General features: G+C 40.6%; 1 protein-coding gene across 1 annotated transcript in view; it reads left to right on the plus strand.

Annotated features, from left to right (window-relative positions):
- Mpdz (multiple PDZ domain crumbs cell polarity complex component) overlaps positions 1–14,501 on the plus strand; it is a 147,420-nt gene extending 132,919 nt beyond the window's left edge. The window contains exons 39-48 of the mRNA XM_032902440.1: positions 8–201; positions 2,979–3,126; positions 5,574–5,660; positions 6,797–6,887; positions 7,692–7,735; positions 8,456–8,578; positions 9,711–9,815; positions 10,352–10,464; positions 11,189–11,312; positions 13,200–14,501. Of these exons, the coding sequence (XP_032758331.1) occupies positions 8–201; positions 2,979–3,126; positions 5,574–5,660; positions 6,797–6,887; positions 7,692–7,735; positions 8,456–8,578; positions 9,711–9,815; positions 10,352–10,464; positions 11,189–11,312; positions 13,200–13,346 (1,176 nt within the window). The 3' untranslated portion in view covers positions 13,347–14,501. The remainder of the gene's footprint in view (positions 1–7; positions 202–2,978; positions 3,127–5,573; positions 5,661–6,796; positions 6,888–7,691; positions 7,736–8,455; positions 8,579–9,710; positions 9,816–10,351; positions 10,465–11,188; positions 11,313–13,199) is intronic.
- Positions 14,502–20,828: the final 6,327 nt, after the last annotated feature.

Below are 20,828 nucleotides of genomic sequence, written 5' to 3' on the forward strand. Positions count from 1 at the left end.
CACACAGGTAAATGGGATCGACCTGAGAAAGGCTACACATGATGAAGCAATCAATGTCCTGAGGCAGACTCCGCAAAGAGTACGGCTGACGCTCTACCGAGATGAGGCCCCATACAAAGAGGAGGATGTATGTGACACCTTCACCGTCGAGCTGCAGAAGAGGCCGGGCAAAGGCCTTGGGTTGAGTATTGTTGGCAAAAGGTGTGTTGGCGAGAACAAACTCAGGGTGCCTTTGAGACTGAATGGCACCTTAATTGAATGCATCAGTAGTTTATGCTCTGCCATTGTAAATAAGTGAGCCAGTGTATTACAGGGTTGTATAATCTTCTGCAAAAGGTCAGTTGGTATGAAGTATCTGCTGTGTTATGTCTTGAGGACCAGTTAAATAAGAAATAATCCTTGACCTGTGTTGCGGTAACTATTAATAAAGAAATCTCTACCATCCCACACTAGTGCCAGCTCCGGTGGGCCACGTGGCATCTGCAGGGTATTGTTTAAATTTATTTTTCTTAGATATTCTGTGTATTTACATTTTAAATGTTATCCCCTCCACCCATCTCCCATCCCCCCTTCCCTTCCCCCTGCTTCTATGCGGATGTTCCCACTCCCACCTCAATAAAGAGCAGAGCATCTCAAGCCACCTTCCGTCTCATGCTGCGGCCGGCTACTCTCTGAGCAGCTGCGCTCTTGTAACTCTGTAGCTGCAGACTCTGCTCACGTTCTCAGCATCCACCCCCAGGGTTATAATCACAACTCCCAGTAACCCATTAAACTCAAAAATCAATACGCTTGTAATTTAGCAATCAGATTTACATCTTAAATTCTCAATCCACAATATGTCCACATAACAAACTCACAACCAATTGATAATGACATAAACTGCCCACCTAGATAAGAAATTGTCCAATGAAAATCCATCCCTTAAGAAATGTTAATAACTACCTGGGGCCATTTAAGGATCTGGGTTGTCTTTCTCCTCCTCCATCTTGGTTCTCCCTTTCTTTTCCTCTCTCCTGCCTTACAAAAACTCTGTCCCCGCCTTACTTTTTCACTACCCAATCACAGCCCTTGCCTTATCTTGCACCAGCCCTCATCTGCATATAGACATCAACTACAGACCTAGGAAAATTCATCCTTAAGGCTGGACACGCGGCTCAGGGCTGTAGAGCATTTGCTGCTCCTCTATAGGTCCAGGGCTCATTTCCCATCACCCATACTGGGTGGCTTGCGACTGTAAGTGCGGCTCCAGGGGCTAGACGCCCTCTTCTCACCTACTCACACACAAGTGGCATTCACATACTTGCAAAATAATAATACACAGTTAAAAATTAAAATCCTTTTAAAATTTCATCCCCTGATGATGGAACCTCTAATTCTTATAGCAAATTATTTAATGGAGAGCGACACATTGGGGGAGCTAGAGAAGAAAGGGGACCAACTGAGTTCCCTATTTAAGAAAGTGCATTGCTGAGGAGTTTCAAGAAAAGAGTGTCTAACCTAAGGCTTAAAGCGGTCAGGGATAGTTGTTCTGTTACAGACAAGGGAGGGTAGATAGCCTCGGGGACAGGAGTTGTCCTATGAGGCATGTGCCACCAGCCGAGGACTGAAAGCCTAAAGGAGGTCTTGGGGGCAGATGAGTGACTACGTATTATTGAAACATAATAACTACATAATAACTAAAAGATACTGGTATGTAATTTATATTGACTACTGTTTATAGAAGTCATACTAACCAGTAGTGAATTCCATAGACATTTTCCCTTATGTATTCTAAGGCCATCAGGATCTGAATCTGTCGAATAGTTAAGCAAATGTGTCAGAACCCAGAAGCCAGGTCTGTGTAGTCTGCAGAGGCCCCGAGTTACCATCAGCTGTCTTTACTCCTCACACACCAGTCTCAAAGCAGCCTTGCACTGAGGCCCCATCTATGATTCATGATAGCCTGTTCCACAGTCACACTGGCGTTAAAAGGTCATATTTACAGTTTATTTTTGCAGAACAAATAAAAGGCAGCATTATTTGCTCCTTGTAATAGTGTGTAAATAGTGTGTGATGCTCCTTGAATCTCAGTGGAATTATGTCTGGGAAATACATATGCGATATAGTACTGTAGTCTTAGCCTTACAAAATCACTTCAGTCACAAGGTTCCTGCGGCACTAAGTAAACCTCTGGTAACAAATCCTAACCTTTTCCTCCCTGAGAACATCCAAAGATACCATCTAATCCTAACAGGCTATTTAAAGAGGAGAAAATCCATGGTTAGAAGGAGTCATTTTGTAATTACATGCAATGTTTAAAGTCCTCTGGTGCAATTCAGAATTTACTGTACAGTACTATTTATACTTAACCTTTCTATCTTAATGAGAAGTCCCAGAGGTTTGTTTGTAGTTTGTTTGTTTTTATTAAACAATGAGAATAAGATTAATGTTTGTTTGTTTTGGATAAATCAATTGTATATAAAAGTTAACTATAATGACCTCAAATATGTCATAGTAATGATGGTTAGGTTGTAAGTAATGGTTTCTGTTTCTAATATATATCGTCATTTATTTTCAATAATGTTAATGAAAATCTCAGCATGACCACATGACTCCAGGACGGTGTCCATAGAAAACCTTAGTGTGGTGTGGAAAAGCCATACACTCGGTACCCAGCCACTAACAACTTGATTATTTTTTTTACCATCTTCTAGGTGTGTGGCCCATAAAACAAGAATTGTGGTACTCACTTATTCAGAGTATATAACAAATGAGGACTGATAGGCCCATGAGAGATACTTTCTATCTATGAAATACTCTCTTAAAATAAAATTCACTGTTGTTTTTCATCTGTTAAAGCTGCCCCAGTATTGCACAAAACTGTAAAACCTCTTAAAAATAGACACAATTTTCACTTCGAATAATTAACTTTTGATTAAGCAAGCATTGCGTTGCAGCTGAGAGCCAGGCTAAATGCTGAAACCCACTGTTGCTTGCAGAAATGACACTGGAGTGTTTGTATCAGACATTGTTAAAGGAGGCATTGCAGACGCCGATGGGAGACTGATGCAAGGGGACCAGATTTTAATGGTGAATGGAGAAGATGTCCGTAATGCCACCCAGGAAGCAGTTGCTGCCCTGCTCAAGGTAGATATCAAGTACCATAATTTTGTATCATCTGTGTTAGTAACCATCTCAGATAAAACAGAAGTGCGATACCATATCTGAACAGTAGATTTGTGACCATTTATTATATTGTTATAAATCTGCTTAATAGCTTTGTTAGAAGAATCCAGGACATGAGTACCTGAAATGACAGCAAATCTTTAAAGCACATATTCAGACCTCCAAAATCTTAACGTATGTTCTTTCAAGTTTCTTTCTGGATTTGTTCTTATAACTTGGCAGTCCATCGTCTGAGGCATTAGGAAGCCCTCCAGGCTCCCCACAGCATCACAGGAGGCAACGTTTTCTGACCACTCCTCTTTAGCTGCTTTTTCAATCTCCTTTCTAGGCACAGCACAATTGGTTTTTTGTCTTGTGTCCCTAAGTGGCAGCCTTTCCCTCTGCTTTACACAAAGGCATATGTAGCCCAGCTCCCATCTGACCCGACAACATTGCTCTATTTTAAACTTAGAGTAAAGCTATTCCTCTGAGAGTCATGCTCAGCAGTGGAGGGAGCTTAGTGTAGACTCAGCCATCACACCAACACTAGGAACTGCTCAGACAGTTATAAGGCAACCTCCTGGCATCACTTGCACTAGGTTTTTAACGTCCCTGATGCTGTGACACTTTTGATGCAGTCCCTCATGTTGGGGTGATCCACAACCATAAGATTATTTTTGTTGCTACTTCATAACTAATTTTCTTACTGTTACGAGTCATAATGTAAATGTATGCTGTGCAGAATATTTGCTACCTGTGACTCCCGTGGAAGGGTCAATTGACCCCAGAGGGGTTGCAGCCTGCATGTTGAGAACCACTGACTTGGTTCTCTAGAGCACCTTACACCGTGAAGTTAGTTTCCTCAGAGGAAAGCTCAGCAATGAAGAACCATTCTCTTTTGGAAGGTGGACTCATCTCCCTCTGAGCATAAGCTGTGACCTATAGAATACTGATCAGAACACTACTCGTGGGAGGTAGAGTTTCCTTGTTAAGAAATGGCCCAGCCTCTGGAGAAGACTGTGTTATCAGTACAGATCACTTACTGCATTGTCTGTCGCCTGGTGCAGTTTTTACCTGAAGTTTAATTACACGTGGACTTGAAAAGGCCATTGTGGCTCATATCCCACGTCTGGTTTGAGCCTGTATGTCTCAGCCCCACAGCTGGTAGGGCTGCTGGGCCTTGAACCAGAAGGAACCCCTCAGACTGGACTCCCAGAGGCCTTTTCCAGGTGGAGCTTCACCTTAGCCTCTGTGGTTTGAATAAGATCCAGCACTATAATTAATTAATAACTGTCATTAGTTATTAATGGAACACACAATAAGCCTGTTAACTATTAAAGTCATCAAAACAAAGCAACCAGAATTTTGTTTTGTAGAGGCATGGGATCAGTGTTTGACACAGTGTTGCTGTGTAACCCAGGCTATCTGAGAACTCACTGTGTAGCCTAAGCAGGCCTGAAACTCACAGTGACCTACCTGCCTAACCTCTTGAGTGCTAGGAAGCCAAGCTATCCCATAACCAGATTTCTTTAAGGAAGAGCAGCTTCCCTTTGGAGATAGATTAGGGACAGAGGTTAGCAGTATAAGACTGAGGGAAAGAGAGAAGCAAGTCTCACTGAGATCACATAAATGGTTCTAAAGTCAGTTCATTTAGCCATTTTACAAATGAGCGAGGCAGTATATAATGAGAGCCATAAACATCATAAACATGTATATGGTGTGTGCTAGCTCCAGATTAGTGCTGTTTTGTCTAATTTTTCTTATTTTGAAAGACATGATATTTAATGTACAAATCATTTATGTACATAAATTTTATTGAAGGGGTTTTGCAATAATAGGAAAGCTGTCACTAAAAGTGCGAAATCGAGACACCTCCCTGCACCACCTCCATGATTAGACTACACTGCATTTCCTACCTAGAATCAGCTCTTAAAGGATGGCAAGCAAATTGCAATCATAACATTACAACTGTAGAAGCCTTTGTGTAAGTTTTATGTAGTGGGTCTGCTCAGTGTCCGTGCAAGGAAATGTGACTAAATTACTTGAATGCATTTTTATTAAGGAAATGTAAGTTGTGTGGGTAGTAGCTTTTAGAGCTTTCGTCTGCATTTTAAACCCTGAGTATGCCTGACTCATTTGCCCTTCTTACATTATGCTGGCTTTTGAGAAATTACTTAATTCTCAATTTCTGTTTGTGTTGATAGGAATGATCTCCATGTAGATTGTGGGACTCTGAAATGAGCACTTACGACTGCTATGTTGCTATTATTCTTATAGTATAAATGTTTAAAAATCCATTGTTCACAAAGGATTGGGATCGCCCTGTCTATGGAATTCATGAAAGGAATATGAGTTTAGTTCGAGGCCGTGCTCTCCTAAAGTTGGTTGTAAAATTTCATTTTAATATTTTCATAAACCATCTCCATCAGTGTTCCCTAGGCACAGTAACCCTCGAGGTTGGAAGAATCAAAGCCGCTCCATTCCACTCAGAGAGGAGGCCTTCTCAAAGCAGCCAGGTGAGTAGCTGTGGAGGTTAAGATGAACACAAGTCCATGTGCGAGAGGGAGTGTAGAGCTGTTCCCCGAGAGACTGCCTAGGGTCACAGAAACATGGCAGGTAGGCCCACTGCACCCTGAGGACTCTTGACAGTTTAAAGGTACTTTGTTTCCAGCATTCTTCTTCCACAATCTCAAGAGTTAGCCACCTAATCAGAATAGGCTAATCCAGTCAAGGTGACATACTCTAAGATACTGTCAAGCACACATCAGTCAGTACCAACTAGAAAACTCCAGGTCGATGACTGCAAACCATCTCTATACAGAAATATGACTGGGCTAAGGAGATAGTGCATACAAAGTTGGCATGAGTGCTTAAGTTAATTCCCAGAACACATGAAAAAAACAAAATTTTTGGTGCTTTCAACCCCAGTTCTGAGTTGGTAAAGCAGCTTGGTGATTGCTGACCTACTAGCTTACCCACATGGGCAAGTCCCAGGTCCCAGTGAGAAACCCTGGCTCAGAAACCAAGGTGGATGCCTCCTGAGGCAGGTATGTAAGGTACACTGTGGCCTCCAAATTCATGCATGATTATATGCACATGTAGGCCTCCTACACATACATACAAACACACACACACACACACACACACACACACACACACACACACACACACACACACACACCAAGTGCACGATTTGTGGCAAGCCTTTCTTCTCAGCATTATCATCTGATGACAGAAACCTATTTTCATGAATCTGTTCATAAAGACCATTTATGGACTGGCATTGGGTTCTAGCTCACTGCCCCCCTTAAATAGTTTTAAGCCCTAGGTGTTATGTAGTAGGTTAAATTCAAAGAGACTTAAAACTTGAAAGAGATTATGGAAAACTACTAAAATTTTCCATAGGTTGAAATCAACTTCAACTACCCTTCAGTCAGATTATCTTCAATTATTTATGTCATTACTCCTTAAAATAAACAAACAAAAAGAAACCAGTAAGTATGCTTAAGTTACCTTTAAAATTACCGGACGCCACTGTTGTTTAACCGTGTTTTACTTTAGATGAGATTAAACACATGGAATGGTGGAATCCTTTTACTTAGGCGGTTATAAATCCCCATTCTGCCTGTGTGATAATTGCCATATATTTTAGGTGAGTGAGAGCGGCCTGTCATCCTTCAGTCTCCCACTTTCTGGAATACATACATCAGAATCGTCGGAAAGTAGTGCCAAGAAGAGTGCGTGTAAGACTGGCTTTACTTTATTTATGTTTTTACCATGGAGCTGCTTTCCTCCCCCAGACCATCCTGTATCCTAGTGTAGATAGAAAACACGCACTGGCCAAAGTCCAGACCAAGGGGAGGCGCCCTGGGGCGGCGCTCCCCACTCTCGTTTGCCTTACAAGCTGTAGATGCGTCTGTAGTTTTTTCTTACTGAGCAGATCAGCTATTTGACTTTGTTCCTTTTCTCTGTTGAATGTAACTCCAGTAAATCAGAAAATACCGCTAAGCAAAGCCTTCTTTTTTCCATGAAGATTACAAAAAGTTTGAGGAAATCAACACAATCCTCCTGTGTTTTAATTACATGCAATCACGGCATGGAGGATTTTTGGCTTTGTGCGTTGGTTGAGAGATTTTCAGATTGAAGAACCTCGCCATATGGCAGTCTCTATTTGCAATGTGACTAATATTCTAGAAATTTAGACACTTAGTGCATGGATTTTTTTAACTCATCCCTAACTATTCCTCTGAGCTGTGTGAGCAGCTCTCTATCCAAAGCATATTCTGTTCTTAATTCAGTCCGAGTGGATTGTACAGTTGTATAATCAGAGCTGAACCCAGAGGGAAGAATGGCTTGGCATGCATGTTTTTCTGCTTGAGGACAGAGTTATGTGTGAGCTGGATTTAATTATATGTACTACTGATAACCAAGTGTACCCTTCTGAAAAAAGACAGCCAGGCGGTGCCGTCCAGCTTCATGCGTTGGCTACAATGGGAATAAACATAAATGTTTTAGCAACCAAATTTTATCTGTTTTTGCTTTTACAGTAGCATCTGAAATTCAGGGATTAAGGACAGTCGAAATAAAAAAGGTAATTTGCTCTCTTGCAAGGCATTTTTTTGATTGTTTTTTGTTGAATATTTTATAGTGCCCATCTGAGAAATATATAGTTACATTGTAAGCAATGGAAATAATGCAATTCAATCTATGCCAAATTTCTTAACCGGAATAAAGTTACTTATATTTTAATATATTTTACTGAGTAAATTATAAGTAATTTATTCATTATATTTTATACTGTCAAACATAGTATTATCTCTGCCTCTCACTTCTTGTACTGATGAGTAAGCTTTCTTTAGGACATGTGGCCTGACAGACCACACAGGCACCGTTTGCCGAGACCTATTATATAGGCTTCTCCACACTGGATGCCATCATTGTGTGCCTCATGCACACTGCAGGTCTCCCTGAGACCCAGCCAGAGCTTTGCTGGGGTCAGTGCATGTGCCGCAGGCCTCTCACTAGACAATGTCCTCCTTGTGAACATGGTCCTACTTGGTTTTACACACTGTGGTCCTCTCCCTTCTCTGAGATTGCCTGCCTTTTATCAATCTCAACATTATTTAATGTGTTTCGATTGCTTTTACTTTCCAAACAGATGCTTTTTTCCCCCTAAACTCCTTGCACCAAATGAAGTATTTTGCACCCTCATACCTAGAAGATCCTAGCAATAGAATATTGTGTACTGAAGAACAGACAAAAGGTCAGTTTAGAACACTACTTTGACCAAAATGCATCTGTCTGATGGCAGGGGCCTGCTGACGCACTGGGACTCAGCATTGCTGGAGGAGTGGGCAGCCCGCTTGGCGACGTTCCGATCTTTATTGCCATGATGCACCCAAATGGTGTTGCAGCTCAAACCCAAAAACTCAGAGTAAGTTTTTCTACTAACCACAGTGCTCCTAGCAAATCTTGCAGGCGTTTCCACCTCTCAGTCTAACCACTTACAGCAAGGAAGTTCTCAGAGTTTAAATCTGCCTTTAAATAACAATGAAGTTATAGATGAGCTTATGTAAGTGAAAGGTCAAGAATAGCAAAAGGGAACATGATGTGGCCAGATGAAGATTGTAAGGAAATTACAACTTTGGAACACATTAAAAAGAAAACAAAGTATGTTCAGAACACAGTACAGAAGGAAACTTCTTTCATATGTATTATTGATTTAAATGCTGACTTGATCATACCAAATTGGAAAATGTTGTTTACTTACTTTATTATAAATTTTACCAAAGTTTACTGTAAATATAATTTCAAATGGTGTAAAGCATACACATTTGCTTCAAGGCTGGGGATAGCCCAATGCTGAACAACACTGTCAACCAAGCACCCTCTACTGCAGCAGCTTGGTCTCTCTGAAGGAAACCTTTTATGCCCAAGCTGCAAACAAGGTCTCCAAAAGAACCATGTATTAGATAAATAACTTCAAGTTCAGGAATGATCCAGCACCTATAAATTTATGGTGGGCACTGAGAAACTGATTATACCGGAGTGCCATAGGTTCAGTTAACTTCCTAGGAGGCAGCGGCGGACACTCTAAACTGGGCATAGGACTCTCACAACGACCCAGCTCTGTCCTGTGAAGAGCCAAGTAAGCTGCTGCCTTCCAACAAAGTTGATTAACTGAAGTGAACACTAAGCCAGCTTGGCTCTGCTGCTCTTGGTTTGCCAACCTCTGACTTATGGTCTCATCTAACTTGGTAATAGTATCCAGAGAAAATCTGGCTTCCAGATGACACCGATACTTTATGGTTTTAATAAGTAATATCTTTCCCAGGAGAAAGAAGGACCAGGGATGAGGGAGGGAGTTTGTTCTCATTGTTCTCCCTCCCCCAGGATTATCAACTCCATCTCACCCCTCCCTTTTGTGTTGCTTCTTAGATTTGAGTTAGTGGCCTCCTGCCATATTTCAGAAGCTGGTGGCAGCTTAGGTGTGCTATGAGAGGTCGAGAAGAAAGGCCATGTTGGCCTGTCAGCCCTTCTCTGCATGCTGGCTACTTGTCTTGCAGGTTGGGGATAGGATTGTCACCATCTGTGGCACATCCACTGATGGGATGACTCACACACAGGCGGTTAACTTGATGAAAAATGCCTCAGGCTCCATTGAAGTGCAGGTAAGGCTTTATTCCAAGCTCTATTCACAATGTAGGTAGCCTGAGGACATGGGAGCTCTGGCGCTAGATAAAATTGATTCACCCCACTACTGTTTTACTTAATATATTCCTTGAATGACCATGCTTAGATTGAGGGCTCCAAGAAAGCATTATGAAGCACACGCTGTAAATTTCATCCTGGTGCCTTCATTATTTCATATTTTATATCTAAAGGGAAAAATACAGCACCTCAGCAGCCAATGAGAGAATCCTATGTGCTCTGTGAGTAGCATGTCTTCTATAGTCTCTGAAAAACAGTTACAAATGAAGCCATGATTAGAAAACAAAGAAAATTATAGAACTTAATTTTGGATATCTAAGGTTCCTGGGCATTGTGAAGTTTCTTTCTTTTCAATAATGTTTTAATCATTTCTGTGTTTAAGTAGTCAGTCAGTAAAAACTCTCATTTTAATCTAAGTTCTTCTTTGGAGCGGTCTTTTGGGATCCCTTGGGTTAGGTGAACATGCATTTCCTCCTCTCACTGTGCCCACACACAGGTGGTTGCTGGAGGAGATGTGAGTGTGGTCACGGGTCATCAGCAAGAGCTTGCCAATCCTTGTCTTGCTTTCACTGGGCTGACATCCAGCAGTATATTTCCGGATGATTTAGGGTGAGCAATACATTATCGGGTATGTCATTTATTCCTTGAGACAATTGCAGTCTCTGTCCCATGTTCTGGGCACTCACACTGAGGTAAAATAAATGGAGAGAGCATATAAAGTAGAGAGTGTCAATGCTTCTAGTCAGCTAGTCCGATGGGTGGGTTACAGACCACTGCCTGGTCAGAACTGCTTCGAGTATAAACAGTTACCTAGTAAGAGATGAATAGACTACAGACAGCTATTCACCCTGCCACACTTCCTGAATTTTCAGTTTTGATATTTTTGAGAGGATATTTTCTTGCTCTTGTTCATTGAACTTTGATTGAAAATACTGAATATATTAGAAAATAACACTAAATATAAAGATATTGGGAAAGTTGAAAAGTAAAGAGAGACATTTAAATTTTCAAGTTTGATGCTGCCCTCATTTTGTTCACAATTGACTTTCCTGTCTGAAGTTGAAACTATTGTTTATGACCTTGCATTATGGCCCTTTGAACTTTCATCCCCTCACAATAAGCTGGAGAAAAATGAGAATGAGAGTTTCTGTGCCATGAGAACATGCAATAAATAGCATTTTCCTTATCTGTAAATGCAGAATATGCTAGCTATAGTCTGAGTCAGGTAAAGCACAGAGCCAAGGGTTGGGGTGGGGGTGTTTGTGCACACATGCACGAATATGTGTGTGCACGTTCAGTTGGGAAACCTTTTTTCTCCTTTCCTTTTCTGTAGCCCTCCACAGTCTAAGACCATAACACTAGACCGAGGACCAGATGGCTTAGGCTTCAGCATTGTAGGTGGCTATGGCAGCCCTCATGGAGACTTACCAATTTATGTTAAAACAGTGTTCGCAAAGGTAAGCTTGCAGTTTTTAACCACTCTGTTCCTTACTAAACATTAATTAACACTGGTCAGCAGCTGGCTTATTAGTTTATGGCCTGAGGTGATGCCAAATGGTTAACACTGATATTTTCTTTTGAAATCCCTGCAGGAACAGGTCATTAAATATTTTTGTCCTGTTTGAGGTTTCATTATGTTTAGAGAAAACTAGTTCAAATTGTAACTCCATGGAAACTCTCAGCAATATACATGACATAATCAATGAAGCCTGTCCTTTCCATTTAATAGCAAGTCACACACGATTATCTTTGGAAAATGGACTTGCATAAACTGTCTACTGTCGAGGACTGGCATGCTTTCCCCTGTGTTCTTTATAGTTGTGAAACCTAAAGTAGGTACTGAAAAATACACAGAATTAATCTCACGTCATGACTAGGGTGGTTATACATTTGAAGAGTGGTGAGCAGACCTGCTGTCTACAATAAAGCAGTATTTGCAATCAAGGAATTCAATTACTTTGGAAAAGAAAGCTCTGTATATAGTTGTAGTCATCTACTAAACTATCTTGGGAATGTTTAGAATAAGAATAAAGAGACCGTAGTTTTGATGAAGTCATTAAAATAATAGAAATGCATATAATGGTTGATAATGTGTTATTAAGACCTATTTTCGAAGACTACAAAACTGAATAATGTTTCCTGCAGAAGAAAACTAAGAATCTCACATTTTACAGCACAAAAGAGTGGAGTGAACATCAGGCCTACAGAGACTTCGTTCAGGCTCTTTAAATTCTATGGCCCTTGATTTTATGGAAGTTCCTATTATTTTAGAAAAATACTACTATTTTCAACCAATTTAAAGTGCTGTTCCGTGGCAAACTAGCTGTAGGCTTAATTTGTGAGATTTTTTTTAAAGTTATTGGTATATCCAAAAATACAGACTGCATTTGCCAATGAATAGAAGCACCATGCAATCCTTTCCCTCGGCCTAGGAACAATTTATTTCAGGCTTGCTAGTTAGAACATATTTTAAGAATTTCATCATTATACTCTCCTCATTAACTTTTCCATATTTTTAATCTTATATTTAATTGCATAATTATCGTCTATGTGCGTGCCTTAGATGGAGTTTTTTTTTAAATAGTGATGTCTGTGTTTAATCATAATTATTTAGGGCCTATAGGAATAAGAAGAATCTCTTTTCCCTTGTAGTAAAAACCAAGACGGCTTGAGCAGGCTTTCTTTGCAAAGCGTAGAAAGGATTCCACTTAGCGGTGGCTGGGGGCTTGTGTCTGAAGTTTGGGCTGGGCTGGAATCAGAGCTGATGGCCGCTGGACAGGCACTACATGAGGGGTGTCTCCCCGGACCAGCAGTGGCTGTTAAGTCCTCACTTTGCCTTATGCTGATCAGCCTCTATGTGGGCTTTCTCTCTCAGGAAACCTGTGGACTCTGAAGTGTCTGTAGCTTTGTTTGCTAAGGCTGCCTTTGTTCCTCCCCACTCCTTTGTATTTCTGGAGGCCCTCTTTACAGTCTAGAAGAGCCTAAGTCTCTATAAAAACATCCCTTCTAGTTAGATGACCAAATATTCCTTATTAATTTTAGTTGCTACCAACTACTCTGGTCAAGGAGGAAAAAACAAACAACAAAATCCAGCCAACCCCCCCCACACACACCAAAAAATCCAGCTGCTCTGTACTGCTTACTCTACACCAGATTGGCATCTCAGTGTTAAAACAGTTTTGGAAGAAGGGCCTCTTTTGTGTATGTTCATCATGTGTAATGGTATGGGGTGCCGGGAGCAATGTGTGTACACACGCAGAGCGATCTGCATTCTTGTGCAGCTCCTTTTCTTTGTGTGAGGCTGAGTTCTTTCACAAGTAAAGAAGCCTACTTCATGATTGCAGGGAGCAGCGGCAGAAGATGGGCGTCTAAAGAGGGGCGATCAGATCATTGCTGTCAACGGGCAAAGTCTAGAAGGCGTGACCCATGAAGAAGCTGTTGCCATCCTTAAGCGGACAAAGGGCACTGTCACCCTCATGGTTCTCTCTTGAATTGGCTGTCAGAGCTGAAGCAGCCAGCTACGTGCTCACCTCCTACTGTAACAGAGTGGAACTGTTCACATGACCTGTTGATTGGGGAAAGCTACGCGGGGCCGAGAAACACAGTGATTTGTTACTAACAACCAAACAGCATTTTTCCTTTACCGTGGCATTTCATAGTCTTATGCTCAAAAAGAAGGGAGATTTCCAGAGGTAAACCTCAGTTTTATCTTGAAGATATCTAACAATTTATAGTCATGTGGACAGAATTATTGTATGCTCATTTTGTTAGTATGGAAACAAAATAACGCAAAGTTAGCCAAGAGAAATGGCTTCAGAAAAATTAAGATAAAAGGTGGAAATTTAGAAAAAAGAAGACAGTCTTGAGTTTTATAGAACTTCTCCAATCTAGAAGTCAACAAAAAGAAAATAAAGTGCCCGCAGTACTCTTGAATAGTCTACTGTTTTAAAATTGTGAACATTGTGACGTACTGGTTCTCCTTACCTCTTATGCGTATTTTTTCTGCTAAAATTGTTCAGCAGTCTTCATAAGCTTTAAAAGGAAATTGTGTTTAATGCATATCTCAGTGTTCTTTTTTAGTTTTGACCTGCTATATTTTCATGTTGTTGTATGTAAAATAATGTTGCTACCCTGTGTTGGCCGCAGTTCTTCTAAGAAACATCCACTCCATGTAGTCATGGAAGACAGAGAAGCAGCCCAGAACGTTCTAATGCTGATTTAACGGACTGATACAACGTTGAAAACACGTTCAGTACCATGCTATTGTTTTTACATTAGTATTAATCTTAATGACATAGAAAAAGACAATGTGTTAGTAATTATTTTGGTTGTATGCCATTAGTAAATTGACAGAAAAATTAAGGGGGTTAATGTGACTTCATTTCACTGCTGTATATTAACATCTTACAATACAATAGTTTAAGACTAAGGGAAACAGATGGAGCTGTTTACCGAGCAACTGGTGAGGAATTATGTGTTCAATCCCATTTTAGAGCGTGAAACTCCTACATTAGAATAGATAAAGTCACTTTAAATATTATCTATATTTGTAACAGAAGTCGTATACATATATTTTATTATAGCATTCTTGTGTAAATGCAGAATTAAAGTGAATAAATAAGTTTTTTGTGGTGTACAACAAACAAGCAGATGCTGTCTTTGTTTGTTATATTGGGGAAAAGTGTTATAATTCAAGACTCACTGTTTTAAATTAGTGAGTCTCGTCATAGATGCAATTAGAGCCTTGGACAAATCCTTGTGGAAACCTCAGTCTCTTTCCCCCACAGTATCCGAGAGATTCCTAGGCTCCTTGTTAGCTGAGGATGATGGCATAGGGAAAGAAGTGTTCTGCTTCCAAACTGGGTTTTCAGGGATGCTACCCATGCAGTGATCTTGTCATCAGGTCTCTAGAGAGCTAACATGCATCAGATGGAAATTATCTTCCTGAATAAGGCTCGTCTGGATGGAGAGCTGAACAAGAAAGCTTTGTATGCAGATTCTGTCTTAAATTAGCTAGTGAGAGTGTATTGTCTCTCGCTGGTTTCTTTTTCTTCTTCTTTTCTGTAAGATGATAGCTCATTTTATTGAAAAAACCTTGAGTTCATTTTTAAAATATAGGAGAATATTTTTATATAACCATCCTGTGAGTTTAGTTGTCCATGCAAAATTCAAAACAAATTAACCAACATGCGGGTTGCAACAAGTCTTCCTCCAGTCCTTGTCACTTGAAGTAGTTGGTTAACAAAATCCATCTCAGTGTGCTGCTACTCTATTGGCTTTTGGACATCTTTTAGTGACCCTCTCGTATGAAGGTATGCCCCAATCCTTCCATAGTATTCTATGGATCCTGAACTTATCTGCTTCTGCAAGTTAGAAGTTAAAAAGACTTTAACAGGGAATACTACTATCAGTACTGGGGAAAAGCCAAGCAATCAAGCTGATGTTTGAGACAGTATATCAGAGTAACATTCATACACACAGAGAGATCTTCACTTAAGTAGTGTTCTCCTACGAGTCCAGATCCACCTGAATCTCAGAATGTACTATTTAGAAATAGAGTCTTTGCCCGTGTGATTAAGGCCTGGCAGTATTGGGATAGGTCCTGCCCTGTGATTGTGACAACCCAGCTACATGGGAGATGGTGGCCATGTAGAGATGGAGGCAAAGGCATGAGCCAAGGAAACTGTAGAGGAAGGATCCGTGCCCATGAAGCCTTTTATGGGGATTTCAAGTTCCTGACCTCCAGAACTGAGAGAAAATTACTGTCTTAAGCCACCAGTTGGCAGTACTTTATAAAGTAATCCCTAGGTAATTAATAAAATATCTTTATGTCATGAACTTCGGTGATAGTGCTATTAAGAAACATGAGGAAGAGGGATAGGTAATAAAGTTTGAAAAAAAACAGGAATGTAGATTCCACCACATTTATAGAGATGGCACTTTTTGTGCTGAAAGAAGAACATGATTTGCTTAGGCAGAGAGTTTAAAATTAATCTTACAGCATTAGTGTTGTGTATGATATAAGACAATGGATTGCCTATGAATTTGGTGTTATTGTTCAACTTAAACTGGAGACCACCATGGATTTCTGGTGCTGTTCCTCACTGCCAAGGAGTAATTAAAGCAGTAACGATGTGTTAACTTCACAGCTACCCATTTGTAGCATCAGGAGTAGTAAGCAGTATATAATTGTGCTGTGGAATTCCTGAATCAGAAGACTTAGTCATGAAGGAGAAGACACAGAGGAGGTCGTTTTTATTTTCACCTTAAGGATCCTGAGAAAGCAGATGTTGACAGACATGAAGCGAGGAAGGGAACTCTTCGCCTGTCTGAGGTAGATGGCATTAAGCCTGGTTAGATTTGCTCAGGTAGGGTGTTGTCGGGATGCCAACGCCCCTCTTCAGCTCTCAGAGTGAAGCTGAGAGTTGAAAGGTTGCCTGCAGAGAGACGGGAGGAGCGGGCTTTGTGCTCTTGGTGTGGGAACGTCAGAACTCTCATCACATGCTTTCTGCAGCCCTGCTGTGTCCTTTCCAGTTCATGACAGATCTGGAATGCATTTGATTTGTGCAGAGATGTTCCTGGACTTCGTCTACTAGGAATTAATGTTAAACGTTGCCCTTTGCAAGGGAGCTGTTTTTAAGGCTAGATTGGCCTTCTTTACTTCAAGAGATAAAAACCAAAGCTGCTGGTGCCAAGAAAATGTCTATTATAACAGAGTACGAAACCCAGGGAAAACAACTATTCTTACAGTGATTTCTGTGTGCTTGACGTTGCAGCTTCTCTTGCCTCAAGATGCAAGTATTCAAAATTGTCCATTTCATTGTAAACTAAAGACAAAATATTTATATAGGCATTTGACTGTAAGCCAAATGCTAAAACTTCACAGTAGGCCCTAAAAGAAATTCTAGCAGAGAGGTAAATGGTAATAATCTCAGAATTGTCCGGGAAGACTGCCTTAGGCAACTTTGTGGAGCAAGTTTCTCCTCACTTTACTACTGGGTATTATTTCTTAGGAGACTGTGTCTGTAATCCATACCATTGACCTGCTTCTTTCTCTCTTTGCATACTTACAATGTTGTCTTTTCATAGAACCCCAAAGTTCCTTCATATCTCTCTTCTCCTGCCTCTCCCTCTCCCCCCCCCCTCTCTCTCTCTCTCTCTCTCTCTCTCTCTCTCTCTCTCTCTCTCTGTGTGTGTGTGTGTGTGTGTGTGTGTGTGTGTGTGAAGTCGTATGAAGTTTCCTGTATTTGTGTGCCCAATTCCTCTGCTTGATTAATTGTCTTCTGATACTCCAGCTTCTTCTTGACTTGTTGTAAGGCTTTCCACTGAGTTTTCCAACTGTATTGTTGAGTTTTTCAAGCCTGTCTTCATTTCAACTTCACTGCTCTTCCATAGTTCTCTCTTCACTGAAGTCAGTTTTCCAAACCTGAATTGTGTCTGTCCCCTTTCATTCAACTGTGTCTTTGTGTGGGCTTGGACATCACTCTGGTGATTCCTATCTTTTAAGTTCATTCAGTTGTTTGCCATGTGCATATTCTATGATTCATTCTCTTTTTGCCCTTACCAGGTGTGTTCAGAAATACACATATCTTAGGGAAATTCTTCTTCCTAGAAATTACTATTCTTGCCTAAGTCTAGCTGTTGCAATTCACATGTCATTTCCCCTAGAATTCACACTTCCATTCAACAGAAATTGACTACAAATCAACTTACAGAAAACTTTCAAAATGTCAATGTTGTGTTTTAACAATCTTTGTCATATTTCCTGTGCCTTCATATGCCTGTATTATTAGTGGTTTATTTTCCTTTTATAAGTATTAGTCATTGTTCTGACTAGATTTGTGCCAACTTGACACAAGCTAGAAAAGAGGGAATCTCATTTGAAAAAAAAAAAATGCCTCCATTAAGATTCAACTATGGGCGTTGGTGATTGGTGAGAGAGGGCCCAGCCTGCTCTCCCTGGGCTGGTGGTCCTGGTTCTATTGGAAAGCAGGCTGAACAAGCCAGTAAGCAGCACCCCTCTGTGGCCTCTGCCTCAGCTCCTGCCTCCAGGTTTCTGCCCTGTCTGAATTCCTGTCCTGACTTCCTTCACTGATAAACAGTGATGGGGAAGTGTAGATAAACACTTTCCTCCCCAAGTTGCTTTGGCCATGGTGTTCCATCAACACAGTAATGACCCTAAGAAGATGACTTTCAACATAAATTGTCTTGAAAGGAAGCTTATCTCATTACTTTATCTGAGAAGTCAGCATGACCTGCCATAAATGCAAACAATAAAATTAGAAGTTATACCCAAGTGCTATTGGTTAAGTTGAGGCTTGTTCTTCCTTAGTAAGGGGTACTGCCATTGTTAGCATGACATCAGCTCAGTGGAGACTTTTCCTGGACTTAAGAAACTGGAAGTATTTTCTTCTGTGATGCTATCCTTGCTAGGCCACCTAAAGTGCTGTGTTTCCCCTTAGAAAAATTGTTCCAACGCAAAGAAACTCTGTTGAATGCGCTTTTCTTTTGCAGTTGTGAAAGCATAGCCAGTCATTTCTTAGCTACAAAGGTTGCTTAATACTGTTCATACTATAATATGTTCGCTAAAATGAAATCAGGACATGATATCTATTGATTTAGTTTGAGCAATCTGAATTTGAAATAAAGGACAAATGACATAAATTAATGAAGTAAAATTAATGCTGTGGTAATATTAAATAAAGCAAGTGCCTTTTGCACCTGGAGGGCTCTGCAGATGGCGGTGTTCCTAATTACACACCCTGCTGCTTTTAAGTGCACTGATTAAAAAAAAAAAATCTCACAGCTGAGTATATAATATGCACTTGCTGGCTCCAGGAAAGGTTGATGGAGACAGCCAATACACAAATGTTACGTTTATGAAAAAGTACAATTCTTTAAGTGAGATAAATATTTGTATGATTTTTAAAACAAACCATTATAATCATTGTCTTTTCTGTGAATGTTGTGTCTGAAAATGATTTCCCTCAAGCCAGTAAGGAAGTACTTAACTGCAAGCATATTCTTACTAAAAGGAATAATTTGCTAGTAGAATTCTAAATAAGTTAATTTTCTAGGTTTAAGTTAAACTGGTCAGTTATTGCTAAGATGTTTATAAACCTAATTCTTTTTTTCTTTTTTTTTTTTTTGAACAAGACCATAGTTAAACTTTATTGTCTCTTCGCTTGGTGCATGTTTTTGCTTATTTTTTTACTGGATAATTTATGTATTTACATTTCAAATGTTATCCCCTTTCCAGGTTCCCCCCTCTTCCATGCCCCCTCCCCCTGCTTCTATGAAGATGCTCTCCCTCCCACCAACAAGTGACTTCTCTAGAACACATGTTCCAATAATTACAATTTAGTGCCTAGGCAATGGTTTGCTACAGAATTTGCAAAAAAGACTGAGCATTGACTCCACATGTGTCTCTCTCTCTCTCTCTCTCTCACACACACACACACACACACACACACACAGAGAGAGAGAGAGAGAGAGAGAGAGAGAGAGAGAGAGAGAGCCAAGTGCTTCTTTCAATTTCAGAATCATGGTTTAAGTCACTTTTGTAAAAATACTTGGTACACATACTCAGCTTCTTTGTAGTTAGATATATATTGGATACTTATTTTTTCTTATAACTAGATACATGTTGCTCACTTCTATCTTCAAAGTAAAGGACTAGAAGCTGAGCAGAGGACTCTGTCAATGAACTTCCTGCTGCAAAAGCAAGAGGGCCTGAGCTTAGATCTTCAGCACCTATGGAAGTGCCAGGCGTGTTTAGACACATGTAATGCCAGCCCTGTGGCAGGGTGGTAGAGCAGAAACAGACAGATCCATGGCCCGGCAGCCTACCCAACCAGTGAGTTTTGGGTTCAGGCTTCAGCCCTATTAAAAATAATGTGCAGAGGGATAGAGGAAGGCACTCACCTGTGCCCTCTGGTCTCCACACCTGCACACACACACTGGCACGCACACTTGTACACATCCACACAAACGTACATATACTAACTATGCACTAAGTGCATAAGAGGTTAAATGTTCTGGTTTGGATCTTAGATGCCTTTCAACAGTTATGCATGGAGTTCCTGGTACCAGTCTGTGCCACTGTAGGTGATAAAAATGTTGTAGGAGGCAGGGTTTGCCTAACAGACGGAAACTAAATCATTTGAGGAATGCCCTTGAGACATTACTGAGACCTGGTCCTTTCTCTCCTTGGGGCTTCCGCCCTGTTACCCTGCCTCAGTACAGTCCTAGAAACAGTGGGGCAAAGTGAGCTCAGACTGAGACCTGTAAGACCTTGAGCCATCATAAGACCCCTTTCTTGTGAGTCAAGTGTTTCTGTCACAGCAACAGCTAACACAAGTAAACTCTGATTCCATGGGATTCCCACCCAAATAGAGAATGTGCTGTCAGGTGTTTGCAGTAAAGGACTGTGGGTGTTTTTTTTTTTAAGAACAAGTGGTTTGCTTGGAGACTCAAGGGGTGTTTAGTCCTAATCTTGTTAAATTATACATTTAAACAAAATTCATAATAGTTATTACCAGTTGGATAACAGTCACCCATCCTCCACATCTGTTTGCAGATAGTTTGTACTTTCTTCTGATTTTTTCCTGTCTGTATATTGTAACATTGCCAGCAAATGCTGCCATCTGTACCCTCCCCCAACACTTGCCTTCCTGTGTTTGCATTTACTGTGAAGCATCCCTCCCAAATGCCTTATGCATTCCTTTGAACTAGAAGTTACTCAGAAGTGCAGAATGAAGAGTCAGACCTTTGGCTCTTTGAGCCTTGGCTTGGCTCCTCACTTGAAAGCCTCTGTGCCTGTCTGTGAAATGGGTCTGCAGGCTCATTTGATCACAGCTTCCTCAGGTTGCGTTTTTTATCAAATGACAGTAAATGTCTACATATGCTACTAGTAAAATGTCAGTGTGCACTAAGGGCTGTGATGCGCAGAGTGCCGTTGTAGATGTCACAGG

The sequence above is a fragment of the Rattus rattus genome, chromosome 1 (assembly GCF_011064425.1).
Source record: "Rattus rattus isolate New Zealand chromosome 1, Rrattus_CSIRO_v1, whole genome shotgun sequence".
Classification (NCBI taxonomy): Eukaryota; Metazoa; Chordata; class Mammalia; order Rodentia; family Muridae; genus Rattus; species Rattus rattus.